This window comes from Haliotis asinina, chromosome 13, assembly GCF_037392515.1.
Source record: "Haliotis asinina isolate JCU_RB_2024 chromosome 13, JCU_Hal_asi_v2, whole genome shotgun sequence".
NCBI classification, from domain to species: domain Eukaryota; kingdom Metazoa; phylum Mollusca; class Gastropoda; order Lepetellida; family Haliotidae; genus Haliotis; species Haliotis asinina.
Window position 1 is genome coordinate 34,082,793 of NC_090292.1, and position 18,043 is coordinate 34,100,835.

The window sequence follows — 18,043 nt, forward strand, 5'->3', positions numbered from 1 at the left end:
ATCATTTCAGGGAAGATACTCCATTGAATCTTTCTTTTACAAATGATATTATTCACAGAATTTTCCATGGAAATCCTGTTTGGTAAGCGTGAAAAACAAGCACGAACTGTTATTAATTGGGCGTCTTTAAGTCAATATTTTATCTGAATAAATGGTCATGTTTTGTTGTTTAACATATTATTATTTACTTAGAACACTGCTTAGTGGTTAACATGTAAAACGTTTGTGTAATGCTTGCAAATGTGTCAAGTTTGTAATATGTGCAATGGTCACAAATGTGGGTGCTGTGCAATGTGTGCAATGTTTGCAATGTTTGCAAATGTGTATGATGTGAAAAGATTGCAAATGTGTGTGGTGTGCAATATTTGTAAATGGGTAATTTGTAATTTGTGCAATGTTTGCAAATGTGTGTAATGTGTGTAAAGTATGAAATGTGTACTTTATGTAGGAGGACTGAACCTACCTTGATGAGTTTGTTGAAGTAGTTGACTTCTTGCTCCCATCTGTCCAGTGTGATAAACTCTGTCTCATCATCACTGCGCATCCTCGTCACTCCCTTCCGGCTGATGGTGCAGTGGTCATTCTTGTGAACATGTTCATGTTTTACTACCCTGTAAAGTCAAAAGATATTTCAGCATGTGTACTCACCTCAAACAAATATCTGTGACAAACTCAATGTTAATTTTGATCATATGCATAACAGATTCAAGCTTACTCTATTAACACTTCATGACTCTTGTATCTCTTTGAAAATTTTAATTTCACATTAAACTTCTGATGCTTTAATACAATACAACACTTGTCATTGCCAGTTTAGTGAATGAGAAATGTTCACTGACTTCGTTGACACATATCACTGGATCCCAATTGCATAGGTCAATGTTCATGCCATTGATCACTGGATTGTCTGGTCAATCATTTACAGACAGCTGTCATATGGAAGAGATCTTACTGAGTGCTGTGTTAAACAGAAATCAAATAAAACAAACCCTGCCCCTGAAAATCAAAAAGTTACTGCCCTACTGACAAATCTGTGAGCATTACTTCTGGGTCAATGTGAAATGACCTCACCTGAGGTTGTAGTAGTGATAATCTACTGATGATTTGGGTACAGCTGGACTCAGGTACAGGAAACCAACACGTGAGTTCTCTCGGATCACGTTGATGATCTGGTGGGCATCCTTGACCCCTTCATATGTCTCACCAACTGAAAGGTCAAGGTAAGTATGGAGAAAGGCCGGTCAATAATTTGTTGAAAAGGGAGTGTGTCAAAGTGTGATTTCTTAATTTCATTAACTGATGGCATGGTCTTAATATCTGAAGTATTTACTAAAATGAGGGTTGGTGTGGTGTTCATCTATGAAACTTCAGCTGGGAGTGCTTTGTGTTTGAAACATGTTTGAGGTGTTCACGTTTGAAACCTTTACTTCAGATAGCACTAGTTTTTATAAAAAAACCTCAACTTACACTTTGGTCTTGTTGACTGTGGTATTGAAGCAGCCTGTATGTGAGTTCGTCCCCGTGGGGACTCTGGTTTGGGTTCTTGTGGTGGTGTGGGTAGCCGTGGGGTTGTCAGATGGACCATAGCATCCTGGGACAGAACGCAAGGTGAGGCACAGGCTTGGACAAACAATTTATCTCGTCGACACATGAAGAGGGAGACAGTATTATCTTTTCTGGTAAATCCAGTGTCCACATACCATACAGATGAGTGCTTGAGTTTGGTTTTACATCACTTTTAGCTATAGTCCAGCAATATGACGGAGGGGAACACCAGAAATGGACTTGACACAATAACAAACACATAAACAAACTCCAAGGGTACATCAACCCATGGGCCCCCGAAGGACCAGTGATCAACATATTTATCTTACAGAACACCTCAATGTTAATTTTGAACTGTTTGAAGCATGAGTATCAAATCGTACACTTCAGCCAACCTGTATGAATTGAACGAATCGTATCTTGCATCTTGATGTTTTTCCTACAGGTATTGTCTCAGCAAAGTCATCACAGGGTAATTCCCCTTCTTGACATTCACAGGGACATTTACATTTGAATGTTTTGTAATAATTTATACATTAGAATGCAAGACAAATTGTTACGAACCCATAGCTAGATTTTTCAGGCAATGCAAGAAAGACAGATTTAGAGCTATTTCCCCTCCATAGATTTGCAATTGTAAACTGGTAATTCCCGTGCGTGATTCAATGTTATTGGAGAAGTACCACCAAAAAGTACTAAACGAGTTGCCATTGGCAGCAGAGTACATGGAAAAGTACCTTGCATGTAAGTGGGGTACTTTGAAAATTATAACAAAAGAGCTCTCAGCCAATCAGAAACGATATTCATGTGTGAGGTAAGATAATATTTAATGCTAACCTGTTTGAGCTTGAGATCTTCTGGAAGGTCTGGCAAGGGTGATTGTGACCCACTTGTGACCTCCATTGGTTCCACTGACCCTGCCCGTCGTAGTTTCTTGCTGGACGGTTCATCTTTCTTGTTTCGGCGTTCTGCCAGGATGCGTTCCTTGTTGACTTTGTGGATGTAGTGGGGCTGGTTCCGCATCTGATGCTTTTGAAGACATGTCTGAAAGTCATGTTTCAGATTAAAACAAAGAATTACCTTGCAACAGTGTGGAGATAGTGAGTGAGTGAGTGAGTGAGGTTTATGCCACTCTTAGCAATATTCCAGCAATATCACGCTGAGGGACACAAGGAATAGGCTTCACACATTGTACTCATATGGGGAATCAAAACTGGGTATTCAGCACGATGAGCAAACACTAGTACCACTGGGCTACCCCACTGCCCCTAGTGTGCTTAGTTTTGAAGAATACAGGGAACACTAGCCAATTGTGATTAGGGAACATTCATAATTTTTGGCTAGGGGGTGATGATGATTTCAGCGGGGGTCATCGGGACACCCATTTTGTTCCAAGGTAGGGGGTAATCGATTTTGTACACATACACTAGAAGGATATTAGCAATTTTGCACATGATGTGCACAGGAAGAGGCCACTCACTTTGTACATACATTTAAGGGGTCAATCACATTGTACATGCTTCTCCATAAAAATAATCATCACCCCCCCCCCCTAGCCATAAATTATGAATGGTCCCTTATAAAGAGAATTATGTCTCCATTCTGTTATGATCCATGCCATACACATTCAACATCACAGCTGTTTCCACAGAGACATGTACATTTCAATTCCCTTAAAACTAACTCATGAGCTCAAAATATATAAACATTCAAAATTCATTTAATTGCGAATTTGGTCTTCATAAAAGTTGCCTTCATTAAGTATCTTTTCATCAGAAGACAGTTTTGAATGAACTTCTAGATCTGAAGATTCATCAGTTTGAGAGGACACACACACAATGGGAGCTGGCATCACTTCTCTTTTCAATGAAAAACCAATGAAAACCATTCTAACGGCACTTTTCAGCATTATAGCAATCGTATTGGATGCAAAACAAAATTAGCATGAGGATTATATCAAGGATAGATATTAGAGACCATTCATAATTTATTGCTAGTGGGGTGATGATGATTTTAAGAGGGGTCACCCATTTTGTTCTGGGGATGTAGGGGGTCATCAATTTCGAACATATGTACTGGGGTAAGAGATTCCAAAACATTTCAGCCAGACCTCAGGGCTGGTTACACGTAAATCTTGCCAGCCCTGACCAAAATTTACCCCCTACAAAATATCTTGTTTACATGCATGTCTAAATTTGAAGCGGTCAGGCAGGATGGGGGTTAATAAATTTGTACATAGAATATTTAAAAAGTAAGCTTTAAAGTTAACAGTATGGGGGAGGGGGTTTCATTGTTTTTGTAGGGGTCATTCACATTGTACACACTTGTCTGTTAAAATCATCATTGAAATTCACTGAAAACAGCACTAACCAATGGTTCAACTCTTGGTCCAAGGGGAGTCTTAACTCTGTTAGCCTGGGCTTGAGTCACTCCCTTGAAGTGGAGGGCCCTGGGGTTGACAGGAGCTTGTTGTGGTGCATAGGAGTAGAGTCTGGCCTTCAACTTCTCTGGGTTGATTCCCTCCATGCCAGGAGGGAATCCCATGCTCCCAGTGAATCCATTCTGGCCAGACGCCATGACCAAATCTGAACAATATGTAACATGAAAATGCAGATGCTACTTTTGTTATGGCCATTTTTATTCACAGCTGTGACATTTCTTCAAACCAAATTGTAAAATTCTTTTGGTAAATATATGTCTGTAAGATCCATCATCCCACAGGCAAGGAAGTCAACAGACTATGTAAGTCAAAGTTCCACTCCTACCGAGCAAAGTTAATCTTGTATGGCTCAATCATAGCAACACTAGGGCAGCTATGAGTCATGTCCCTTATATTCTGCCAATTCCAATATGCACACTGAATACAAAGTGCATTTGCTTCATGCAAAATGGAAGCTTGCAGTCAGGACAATCCGATCAATGTTCAAGAAGAAATATTTAATAATACAGGTCTTACCTCACACACTGCATCAAATCACTTGAGTATGTTGATTAAATCAATGAACAGATTTGAAAATAATGTCAAAGCTAAGTTGACAAAATGCATGCCTTCTTAAAGCTCAGTTTAAACAAAATCTGTGAAAGTGACACTGTGGATAATGAATCACATGTCAATTCGAATTTTTCAGTGTACCATGCATCAGCTTCTTAGAAGGTCCAAAATATACTTAAAGGTCACATGCAACGTAAAATACAACTTTGCAGATTCTGGTACCTTTCGGTGTGCACTTACCGAAACAAATCATAAAAAATGCCAATTCAACCTGTAAAGTTGAAAAAAAACGCGATGAAAAAAAGCCCGCGAAATCGGAGTTCAAACGTTTCACTAAATTCCCCCCAGCGCTGGGGGGAAAACTGGTTTCAACAGCTGTGCTGCGCTGCGTCCATAACGCATGCGCAGTGAATAGGTTCGCGGAGCTTGAAACAGTATGCATGCCCAGCGTCTGAGGTCGTGAGCAATAGTCTAATCTCGGTTGTGTACACAAACAAGTACATAATCTACTCGTTACGTAAAACAACTTGTTGACTGTGGCAAGCAGTCTCTGTCACAGAGAAAACTCAGTGTCTCGTTTATTCACACCTATATGTCTGTCTGCCTGTCTGCTAAAGACAACATGCAATACACAGCTTCAATCATTGACAACGTGCAATTTGAACTTAACACCTATCAGACTATACGACATAAAGAAAATAAGTTGATTTATGACTCGTGCACCCGAGTCCCGTGTCTGCCACATTATGTAATTAGGCATGTGTGATACACATGACATGTTTTTATGTCTGTGGGTTGCAAACAAACTACATTCATTTTATTCGGATGACTGGATGTGACGGAAACTTGTCCAAACTCCAGATTCCAGTCCTGTTTTGTACTTGGACGAATGACAGATGGCTGGAGCCACGCAGTAGTTTACCATCTCTACTGACATGATTTTTTATTGGATCGAGCGCAAATTCAGAGAACATGTATTTTCAAAACCTAACATCTCTATATACATTCGTGATGGATATCGACTTCTTTTGGTGTATATGATTTTGCCTGACAACAGAATATGAATCCATACTGAAACGACGCATCAAGTACACAAAAAGAAGTTGTTATCCATAAAGAATCTTACTTTCTTGTGACTGGCTATACTTCTAAAATGCCCATGAAACAGATCATCTTTCTGTACACACAATCAGGGAGCCTATATAGAGAGTATCCCTGACACAATGAACCCTCAGCATGTCAGCAAATGGAACAGCCAATCAGAATCCGTCGTTACACTTGAGTGCATATCCACCCGCTATGACTGGGTTCGGTCTCCCGAGGGCTTCGTTTCGGGGGAAGTAAGCCCAAGTACAAAATATTGCACTTTTGAATCGCGATTGTACGCTTATAATTTTGTTTATTTGTTTTTTTAAAAGCAGCAATGTATATTATATGTCATGAATAAGTGATAAATGTGTTTTAATTATGTTTGATTTTTTGGTTGCATGTGACCTTTAAGAAATTCCTAGTTTGGTATGGGTGGAAACTGGACTTATAGAATCTGTTAACTCTATTTCCCCAGGAAGGTATTAGAACATGCATAGTACAAATATAACAAGGTAATGAATTATGTGATCTTTACCTAAAACCAAATCATGCTATCTTGATTTAACACAGAATGATGCTGATTATGATATCATTCACACAGACTGACAGTAAGAAAATAATTTGTGAAATTTTGTGAATTTGTGTTATCTTAGTTTGTATGTTAGTTATCTTATTTTTTTATCTCAGTGGTATGTATTCTGACTGTTGTGCTGTAACACAAAACCATTGAGTTTGAACATGTATCTAAATTACTTTGCAATGATCATGTGTGTAACATTAATGTTAAGCATACTTATTGTGGGTCTGCCTTTGATTACCAGGCAAACTACATCTAGTTAAGATTTTGCTATAAACAAAGTTATTCCAAATGACAACATTGTCAAACATCTACTAAAATAGAGAACAGTGAGTCAGCAATTCATGAAGAAGGAGAAGAAGAAGATATCGTAAAAATATGCACAGCGATAGCTTTGATACTGAACAAATACAAACGTTATCAGACCTTAAGAAAAGTACACCTTTATAAATGCCCACATAATAATAAGCCTAAAACGTACTAGATATTATCATCATTCATTACTACTTCATTATATGAATGCAACCTTAAATGACATTTAATGCAAATAAAGGTCAAAACGAAAACAGCTTTTGTTTTCTTCCTCAGCTGGTTCATACAGTCTATGGTCACAATACCTCTGGACCTAAAGGTTAAAAAGTAAGGACCACTGGTACTCCCAGCAGCCTTTCAATCCTGCGTAGCATAGTTACACAAACGATGTCTAAGCTAATTTCAGAACATTTAATTTATTAAAAAATCCTCACTGCTAGATAGGTGTGGAAAACAATTATACCATAGCCTTTTTTCATTTCGTCGTTTTCAGAGAGAAAATACAGATTGTGAACATTTTGTAAACTTTATAAGAATATTAGTCAAAATGTTTACATTTGCGATATTATGTCGGCAATTATATTCAAAACTGTAAATTGACAGTTATGAGCAATTATCTTACCTCACCTTTTCTTGATAGTGTTTATCTAAACTGATGCCTTGGGAATCTGTACGCTACACACTATGATAAAATATTCATTACTCTGCCCAATGTTTTCACGCAACCTAGTCCGCCATGTTGGTTGATAGATATCGCATGGCAACGAGTCGGACATGACCGAATCTCACCGGAATACGTAACAACATTGCAATTTCAGCAATTTCCAAAAATCAACTTTCGGAGTAATCTTAAATGTAAATGAAATACATGTAAAAGGGATATCTCTACCATACGATAAATTTAGTTAATAACAAAAAATCGCCAAATCACGCGTAGAACACTTCCGCTTACGATAGTTGGCGAGACTTGATAAAAGGAAGCAGACAAGAAAAGATTTGGTATTTAGACCGGTTAGTACCTTTTTCTAATTAAAAACATTTACGTTGTTGACAGTTAACTCAGAAATTCACCTCCTACGCCTGTGTCGGTAGATGCATTCTCATTATCAGATGTGTTTACCGTTTCTCATTATTTTCCATAAATGGGCAGGGATTCAACTTCAAGGGGCACCTGTTCATTTCAGAACTGTCATCTTTCGAGCCTACACATATTACAGTGCAGCCTTAATCATAATGTCCCACCGCATCTCAGTTTTGTATATAACATTGCGTTGATATGTTGTGCACCTTTACTCCCAGCTAATGCATACGTATGTGTCTGTGTCCCTTTAAAACTGTTGTTCAGATTTTATTAAAAGAACTCGGTATGGCTTCTCTGTCAATAACAATAGCATACTAAGCATATTTTGTTCAATATCGCATCTTACCAGTATCTTCTTTAGTATCCTTGCGCATATTTTCATGCCATAGATTTGACCTTGAACAGTAATGTCTCGATACAACTGTAGCTACACGGATAATTTTTATTTCATCTTTGCAAAAGTCCTCTTCAAATATCTGAGTGGCATGTAGAAGATACACACATAACACAGAGAAATTCATGGATGTCATCGTTTTGACTTGAGGAGCACAATGTGTTTGAGGATAAACTTAATATTTATACCTGATACACTTTATCAGGTAAAGGAATGTTTGACTACAGCATCACATCTCATGAGCATGTTAGGTTATCTTAATCCTAACCTATCCATAATCAGGATTCATTAAGTACAGGAAAATTATGACCTGTTTTTGAAGTTTGTGGTGCTCTGTTCTAAAGGTAGGCCAGCTTAAAGTAAGCGCAGCTTAACCATGTTAACAAGAAAAACAAGTGTAGCTTAGTCACACCTGTACACACACAAATTAAAACCGTGAGTTACATTAGTTCTACCACTGATCATGATCTTGTATTTGTTTAATTAGTAAATTCTATGTGTTTTCTACATATCTGTGGTCTTTGTTGGTTTCACATTCAGTTTCGACTCACTGTGCACATGCGGTGTAAACACATTCTAAAGAAAACTAAAAGCAAAACAAACATGTTGTTTTATGTCAACTGCAACTTGTCTTAATTCTTTTATGAAACAAAGACTAGGAGTGGTGAAATAAATAGCTTAATTTATGTCCATAAGTTCTTGTATAAGCACCTTTCACCACCACCGTCCTTCCTGCAGATTCCCTTCTCAAAACTAACAAAAACCCATTTCTGATGCAGCTGCAACCAAATTAGGAAGTCAATAATCGAAAAGCAATTGCAAATTGATATATTTAGTCATCTATGAACAGTTGTCACACATAAATAATTATTTATTTACTTATTTTATTTTGAGTGTCTTTACACTATCTGTAAACATACAACCAAAGCGGAAGTTTGCCAGTAGATATTGTTACACACACAGTGCACGTGCATAGTGAGTCTTAACATTAACGTGAAACGAACAAATGGTAGGAGGAACTAACTCAGTATTTAGTATTTATGAGTATATAGCATGATTTGTTAACCTTTGGCAATATACTGGATGAACTAACCCACAGACAAGTGTATGGCACTCATTAGCCAAAATTCAAGATCAGACCAATCGTAACTGGATAGATTCTGGTATGACAAAATATACAAAAGGTTGCAACTCTTTTGAGTGAACTTCAGGGTGTTAGACCATCACTTCAGCATGTGGTAAGAGATTGATCTCAGTGTGCTTCTTAGTTACATCCTATCTCATATAAATATTATTGGAAATCACCACAATAAACATGATAAAGTGCCACAACAGATTGTGACCAGATAAATATGTGATGGATAAAACTTGGTTATCTTGTTCTGATGTAGGAAAAACGAGATCTGAATCAGGTCACAGGTCTAATAAGGGACTGAATATTGTTGAATTGATTTTGTTCAAGTTGAAATATAACTTTCTGGTGATAATTTGGATTAAATGGAACAAGTTGTAAGAAGAGCTTTCCCTGCAATGTGGAGAATGGAAAAGTGGAGGAATTTTATCCCTGTTGATCTTAATGTACATGCTGTTGTCAAAGACGACACTTAGTTCTAGCCAGTTTCATTCTTTCTTCCAATGCCTTTTGTCTGCTGAGTCTTGTGCATGTTGTAGATGTGTTAATGCATATGATATTGGTAGTAATGACACTGAAAAGACAAGTTTCATTCAATGCACAAATGAAAACATATGACTGAAATTGTAAATTGCCCCCTGTCTGTGAGATGTAGTCCCTCACTACTGGTCTCTGTGAATATATAATAAATATATATGATCGAAGATACAGGCTGGATTTCTAGGTAATTGACGCTGTTGTTGTGTCATCAAAAATAAGCATATGCTAATTCATGTGTGTGATTATGAGGACATGAATTCAGTTTATTTTCAGCAACATGTCTTTCACTGCTGCCAGTCAATATTGTGGTTCCAGCTCCGCCTCAGTGCACAATGACACTACACACATGAATCCTCTGCTCTGATTATTGGTTTCAATAGAAGCTGCGCTTCAGCTCATGGCTGAACTGTGTCAGATGGAATTGTGTCATCATTCTACCGAACACTGTGCCCATTGATAAGTACTGTAAGGTTTATTGCACACATTTACTCATTAGAGGCCACTTCAGCCAATTCTTCGGGTAAACAATGACAAGAGAGATGTTGATTTTTTAATGCATTTGTACTTGAGAAGTGTACTAGCCTGCATATAGATGATGTAGGATACAGTCTCACATAGAAACCCATGCATTAAGCAAAATGTTAAAATGTCAAAATTATTGGTGCCCAAGTACATACCATTAGCCATTGTCTGCTGTTAATAGTTTTGTTGTAGATGTTCAGCTTTTATATGACAGTGTTCCTGATTCTTTTATCTGTCTGATCTCTAGATTAGTGTGTATCATATAGGTTGTTGATGTGATAGTTCAGGTTTGTGAGTAACTCACCATAGACAAATGAGACATGAAACTTGAAAGTAGTTGAAAATTAAACTTTAGTATACATAATGGATTAGGGAAGGAATGATCGCTCTTCCATTGGTCATGGCAATTGTGACTTTCACAAAACTAACAAAACCCCCAGATTTTTAAATGAGAATAAGCAAACTTGTGATGTTCACTTCTCGGTTTGATGTTGTGGATTAATAGGCCATCCAAGAAATGTTTCTGTACACCATTCGGGAATGATTCAAACTTGAATCACTTTTTGACAGACAGCATGGTAACATATTTCAACTTTAGAAACATTTCAGAAATCTCTTATTATGGTAACTTACATTGGGCATTTTCTTGTGACAGCATACTTGGAAGTTGGATCATTCACAAATGTTCCTGTATCACAAAGCAATCAGATCTATGGTGATAGTAAACTGGTTGTTGAGTATGAGAGTTCAGATCACCACAGTGGTAAGAAAGCTTTGTGAAATGGAGGTCATTTCAGTGATCCTAGCATTAAATCATTCCCCATATTTATATGCTATATCATAGACTTACCGCTGCCTCAGTTTCCTGACCGATGGACAGATAAATATTTGAACGTTAATGTGATGCTTTAGTGACAGTGACACTAGGATGAGTTTGAGAACTTGATGTGGGTCCATTATGTCAAAAGATAGCTTGTGGAAGCTGTTCACATTTCATCACACATACCTTTACCTCCATTGTATATAATTAAAGAATTTATCTGTGAAGTTGATGTTAGTCCATTATTTCAGAACTTATTAGTTTGTGGAAGTTGTTCGAGTAAATACCACTCATCGCACATACCATTTTTTTGATTATATGCAGTTAAGGAACACTTTTAGACAATGTTGATTATGTTGATATTACTGGATGGTTTTCAGTAGAGGTGGTAGGTCTACCCTGTGGTTTGGTACAAGTTTCTACTCTAGGAATCGTCATGCATTGCTGTATAGAAATTGGAATGAGTGACTAGATATATCTGTTACCCAGTCTAACAGAACATATCACTGGGTTAGTGATAATGTTGACTGCTTACTTTGGCTCCTGGCCAGTACTAGCAGTAGCAATGGCAGAGAGCTGGCTGTGAAATGGAATCACCAACACAGATAAAGGTCTGCACTCACATCATATCTTGTGCACTGTTAGACATGCCATTATAGAAAGAATATTAGTCTGTTTGTACATTTATCCCAATATGATCTCACTTTTTTGAATGGCATTGTTGAAGCTGGGAAGTAAAAAACTGCCAATGGTACAAGAATCTGTATCAAACCATCACATTCTTGCATCGAAGAATTTGTTATCCGTAAAGTTTGTTAATTTTAATAAGACATCTCTGGGATTATGGAAAGCTCAGTTCTTTTGTATGATTCATTCCATCACCATATCTTAACATATAATGAAGACCAAAATAAGGTAAAATGTGTTTCAGTTTCAGTGCTAATAGAGCTGTGTGGTAGCCTTGTAGTTTCAGTGTATGCTAGTCACATTAAAGTTTGGTTTTCAGCCTGTATCATTTTATCATGCCCATATTTTTATAGAACAAATACACTTTTGTTTTCTCAAAGTTTTCAATCATTACTTCTGAAAGAGTTGTGGTTAGTTATAAACGGAACATCAAATTCATTCTTTAAAAACTGGTGATTAATTAATACTGAGCAACTAAAAATTGCCAAAAAGTTGCCTGCTTCACTCTTGCCGACAAGTGAAACCACAGACAGGTTATGTAACTCTGTCGCCAGAGCACTGCAAACGGACCACTTACTAGTTGTAATAAATGATTGATGACCAGAAGGATTTTGCATGACACAACTTGTAACAACAATTTCTTCCTTGGAAGCGAGGTTGTGGTTGAAGTGACAGTAAGGTAAGTAGTGTTACATTGGCACCCACCACCGCTACATCACGATGTTGTTGAATAATGTTAGGAGCTTTGGAAAAGTTGTCTAACATGAGGTGGACTTGATGCCACAAATAAAATTTATGCAGGCGGTAGTGATGGTTGTCACAATATGTAGATGGATAATCAATCAGTAATTGATTGTAATCACAAATCTCATGTGAGTAATAACAAGAGACAATCATAATGCAAACAAAACCAGCATCGATTACCACTATCTAGGGTACTTCCTGTTGAGACATGCACAAGAGTATGTTGTTTACGTTGCAGTTCTGTGAGTCAGGACAATGCCTCAGTTGTTTATGTCATGCGTTAACAAACATAACAATAAGATACATACTTCTTAAAGTTTCAGTTTTTAATGAGCTAATGAGCTTGTTGATGATCGCTGATGCAAGCAAGTTTGATCAATTATTCCATCAGTTCTTTCAGCACTAAAGGCATCACCTGAATAAAGAAGTTGTTCATCCATAAAGTTTGACCTTATCTGTCTCTCCAGCTTCTGAATGTGAAGTCTTCATTTCATTTAAGCTGAACAGACGGCAGAGTTTGTTATATTACCGTGAATATTTGACAGGGCTGTCTCAGATGTCACATCTTGATTGTTTGACCTCTGTTTTTGCTCATGTTTATATCGGAAAGTCCATAGAAAAAATCCTTAATAGATAATTAGATATCTTGTCCTAAAATTTACATATGGTTATCTTTGATTCCTTGAGTTTTCCTGAGAAAGTGGGTCACCATGGACTATTGGATCATACTGAAGCCAGGACTTGCTTGTCCAGTTCCTCAAGCTGAGTCTAGTCTCTATCTCAACATTTGTTTGAAGAATGGAATGAAACTAGATGAACATGATAGTAAGTAGTTGCCTGTCCAACATAAGTCAGGGTCCAGAGTGTATTCACCCTCACTTGGCCTGACATGGCTCAGTATCACAGCTGCAGACAGATCAGATGTCCAGCTGCTGGGCACTCAGTGCACCCGCAAACTTAGACATCATTTCCCTGTCTGTGCAGCCCTATCTGTCATGCTAAAAGAAATGGCTTGGCTGAAGGGAAAATAATATGGTTCAGGGAGTGTGACAGTCTGTCTCACAGTCCCTAAACCACATTATTTTCCCTACAGTCTAGCCCTCCCTGCAGTGCTAAGACTCTAAATAAAGCAAGTCAATGTTTCAGTAGGTGTCTGAATCTCTGGTCTCCCTGGGGCTCCTTTTCAATGAAAATGGGTTTGTTTGTTTCTATCAGTAGTATCAAAGTTATATGTATTTAGAGACTACACCTTAGTCTAGGAGCATGTGACAAACTGGCCTTTCATTGACTGCTCTTGTTTTCATGGAAAATGCATGGGCCTAGAAGCAAATGGACATTGGATATGGGACTTAAACATGTTAAAGACAACTTGCTTTTCAAGAACGTCAGTTCTGTTCCTTGATAGCATAAACACAATAATGATCAGATCAGATATGGATGTGCCATATTTTCTTAAGTATCTTATGCACCCAAGTACAATTCTCTGTAAGGGATTCAGTAATTTGGATTGGAATATTCTGAGGTTATAATAATATAAACAATTCTGTATCCCTTCTTCAATTTGGTATCGCCGAACATGTATTAACAATCTTGGTCAGTAAGAATTTAAACTAAGCATCACAAGATATAAACTATGTCTTCTTTTCTGGCATTGTTTTATCTGCAAAGATTACAAATATTGCCTCATATTCATGAGCTAAGTCGCAAATCAGCCGTGACTTGATATGTAAGGATGAATGGACTCCATAGCAGACCAAACTCTAGTCTGTCGTACAGACCCTGAAGTATATACCGGTATATATCCAAGAAAGCCCACGCAAGTCTAGAAAATGTGGCAAGTCTAGATTTCCATAGCTTCAGGCCTGAAAATGAAGAAAGTCTCAGGGCTCCATTTCATTATATTAATTTTTCTTTCACTATGAACATTTTTTTTCAGTAAAATATGTTCATTTCAGAGACTAGCTGTTAGTCTAACCAAACTCATAGCGGACCCATAAATAGGGTAAGTAGCCTCATGAACCAATATAGTTATGTAGGAACATGGCTAGATACAACACAGAAATAAGAGTTGTTAGATTTTGCCACTCTACATATTATACTGATCATATACTGAAAGTTTGAATCCAGATATGCAGGATCTAAGTTAAAGCCACTGAATACAACATCAATTAGCAGAATTCCATATTAATTGTTTTTGTAAATGGTGAGACTGTTTGACATTCCGTGCTCTGTTTACTGTACCACAGGCAGGTGACGACAGTAACCCATGCCGTACAGGTTGTAAAACAAACACAGGTAGGGCTTGATTTGTTGCCCAGTGCCCTGTTCATTGTACAGTCGAAAACACACATTGGAATTTGGATAAAGCTGATACGAATCCTAATTTACGTTTACTGCAGATTACACAGGCCATGCTGGACCTGTAGGTTCAGCTTCATTTTGTCTATTTCTGGACAGAAGGTGAACTTAGTTCATTGGTTTGTGACTACTGGTGAACTGTGAGTTAGCTGTTGGAAGTAGCTGGACAGGTAATATGAATACAGGTAGACAGTGATCTCAGACTGGATCTAGATTAGCTATGCCACGATCAAGTTATCAGAATTTTACTGTTTCATTGTCACAGTATTATGCCTGATGTTTTTGACAAACCACTAACAGCTGATCATTATTCTCATGCCATGATGACTATTTGGTTATTGTATTTATTCTGTTTATAGTAGTTTGCTGAATACTTGGCATGAAGTTTCAGTATGTGTGGTTCAGATACAAAAATATAAATAATTTTAGAATGTGCAAGACAAACGGGTTTTACTATGGTAAGATAGTGAAAAAGTTAAAGGACATTTATATTTTTGATAGAAGAAAGATTGTGTATGATTTATCACAGTTATTTACAAACAGTGGTGATGGAAATCTTTATTTTTATCTCCTGTTTAAAGTCATCACAGTATTTTATGTGTATAGTTCTTTATATTTTCTTTTGTAATTTTTTTGTGTGTCATTTCATCTTCTTAACCAACTGATACAGCTGTAAAGCCACAGCATACTATTCCAGTAGTGGAACGCTAGTGCTGTCCCCAGTTTGCCAGCATGTTGGTGATGTAGTTGTATATCAATCTGAAGGAACACAATCACATGTTTACGACATCAAACTTTATTATACTTTATAGCATGACATGATTATGACATGAGATATACGGGCATAAAACTTTATGAATCTACATTGGTTCGTATCACTAACATTGTTCATGGCAGTAAAGTAGTATGGGAAGTTTTATTGCACTCTGAACAAAGTGCCCACAGCTGGCAAATTTGGTAAGATGCTAACTTATGGAGTATTATGGAGAGAATGTATTGAAAATCAAAATGATGACACATAAAGTCGACCATCTAAGCTACTCAGCCTCTGTGACTTCAGGTTAACAAAATGGAAGTGTGACAACTGGCTTTCTAGATCTTGTACCTCGTACAGCTTGGCTTGTCTTCAGTAAGTCTGATTTGTGATTTGGACCAGGAATAGTGAAAAAGAACGGTGATTGTATTGAGGGGGAAACAACCTTTGTGATAGCAATAGTCTATTGTTTTTCTCTCCTTGATTGTCTCATCTGACATCTATTCCCAAATGAATGTATAAATTTATGTAAAATAGAAGCAAGTTGAAATTGTTTTTTTTCTTTTAATAACTGACAAGAAACTTGAAACCCACATCAAGTAAACAGTTATCAGGGACAAATAACTCTAAATCAAGTGAAGGAATCTCATACTTCCTGTCTTTTGCACTCAACATTAATAGCTTATCGCTTGAAGTCAATTACTCCAGTGTTTGGCCAAAGCATGAAAGTGTTTTGAGAGTCATGGACATGTTTTGGGAAGTCAGCTACAGTTTGTAACTTTCATCATGACATCAACATGTTTAATAATGACAAAAAAAAGGTAAGGTAGATCAGGTATTTCATCAGCACTGAGCAGTTAACTCGCAAACCTTTAGTTTTAGAAGTTTAGATTGTCTGAGCTATGGGCCCAGTAGCATTACGTCAACAATGATGTAAGCTTCTCAAGCTTCAAAATTCACTGCATATGAGATAGCTAGTGCTTCAAATACTCAGATTTACTGCGTCATGGCAAACACTGCTATTAAACTGTCAATATTCATAGATACCATAGATTCATCCATAGGTTTTCATTTCTACTATTGAATAATTGCCATGAGACATTAAACAATTGCAATCCATTGATAGTTCTGTCCTTTGTTACAGAACTAGTGAAAAATTAACAGTGTTGACTAATTTTATAGAACTGACCCCAGAAACTGAGTTACAGTGATCTAAACCTGCCGTCTGATATAACCTTGCCTTGGCTGTATTGAATATATATTTCTGGATCAGTATTACCAGAAATTTAAGAAGTTCTTTTTCCTCCTGACAAAAATCCATAAAACAAGAAATAAAATTGTCTTGCCTAATGTAAAATGTTCAGATGCATGTGCATTCCATACATTATCATGGAGATTGCTGTTGTGGTCCTTCAGCATGGAACCAATTATTCCTGAGGGATTGTCAGAGGTGTATGATAACAGTTACCATGGCAACCTTACATATCAAAGATGTGTCTCGTATGTCTTGAGCAATAACACACCTGTTACAGTAAATACTTTTGGTTATTGCAACATTATTACTATCATGTGGATACAATTAAGGATGTCTTGAGCACATGGTTTCTGGATGTGTAATTTGTATCTGCCCTGTCTTCCAAACATCTGTTGTACATTCTTCCTGTTAAAGGATCGTATCTACATTGTTATGCTACAGAATATTGTATTGATTGGCAGGATTAATAGAATGATTAGGTTCAAGGACTCATCATCTGCTCACCTTCCATATACTCAACAGAATAAGTGGGTGAATATTTTTCACTGTCTTCAGAATGAAGAAGCGTTTTGTGATGATATGGCCATTTGCCATGTTTAGTATGACATATGTCCCTGTCTAATTTTATTTGTCTAAATCTTCCATTTAGGGTCAGTGTTTGGTGACTGAGTCTGTGAGTTTCAGTTTTACACTAATGCCACTTTTCAGCAAAAATTCAGCAGCATCATGGCAGGAACATAGGAAGAAGATTCATGTACTCATGTTAAAATTTTTGCGCTTTGGCGATTTGAGCTGAACTGAAATCAGGTTTCTATTATTATTTGTTATTTTAGGACATTTATATAATGCACATATCCACACAACTAGTGTTTTGCTTAAGGCGCTGGGATTCTATCCATCTCATTGGATGTCATTCTCAAAGGCACACCATGTTGTTAGTAGGGTATTCTACTGGCATGGCACTGAGCTAAACTAACACTTTGTCTCTGTTTCTATGTAGTTTTGATAGAGACCAATTATTCCTTTGAAATTGAAGCTCCAGTGTACATGACATTCAGAACCACTAGATTTGTTTTAATTAGGAGAAAGGCCCAAATATCCCAGTTTGAAAGCGTGTTTGCTATTCAAGGAAGGCAAGATATCGGTAAGAATGTGTGTCTATACGCAGCTAGGAAAGACCCTGTAATAGAAAGGTGGAGTTTCCATCTCTGCTACAAAACACATCTGTTTGTCTGGTAAGA

General features: G+C 37.2%; 2 protein-coding genes across 2 annotated transcripts in view; one reads left to right on the forward strand and one right to left on the reverse strand.

Annotated features, from left to right (window-relative positions):
* LOC137260084 (dynein axonemal heavy chain 6-like) overlaps positions 1-7,270 on the reverse strand; it is a 61,937-nt gene extending 54,667 nt beyond the window's left edge. Inside the window, exons 1-6 of the mRNA XM_067797775.1 lie at positions 7,138-7,270; positions 3,916-4,130; positions 2,383-2,589; positions 1,468-1,591; positions 1,072-1,207; positions 464-611 (exon numbers count right to left, since the gene is read on the reverse strand). Coding sequence (XP_067653876.1) covers positions 464-611; positions 1,072-1,207; positions 1,468-1,591; positions 2,383-2,589; positions 3,916-4,122 — 822 coding nt within the window. The 5' untranslated portion in view covers positions 4,123-4,130; positions 7,138-7,270. The remainder of the gene's footprint in view (positions 1-463; positions 612-1,071; positions 1,208-1,467; positions 1,592-2,382; positions 2,590-3,915; positions 4,131-7,137) is intronic.
* A 180-nt stretch (positions 7,271-7,450) lies between these two features.
* Positions 7,451-18,043, forward strand: part of LOC137259713 (tropomodulin-like) — a 28,737-nt gene continuing 18,144 nt past the window's right edge. Inside the window, exon 1 of the mRNA XM_067797303.1 lies at positions 7,451-7,526. The gene's annotated coding sequence lies outside the window, so the exon portion shown is untranslated. The remainder of the gene's footprint in view (positions 7,527-18,043) is intronic.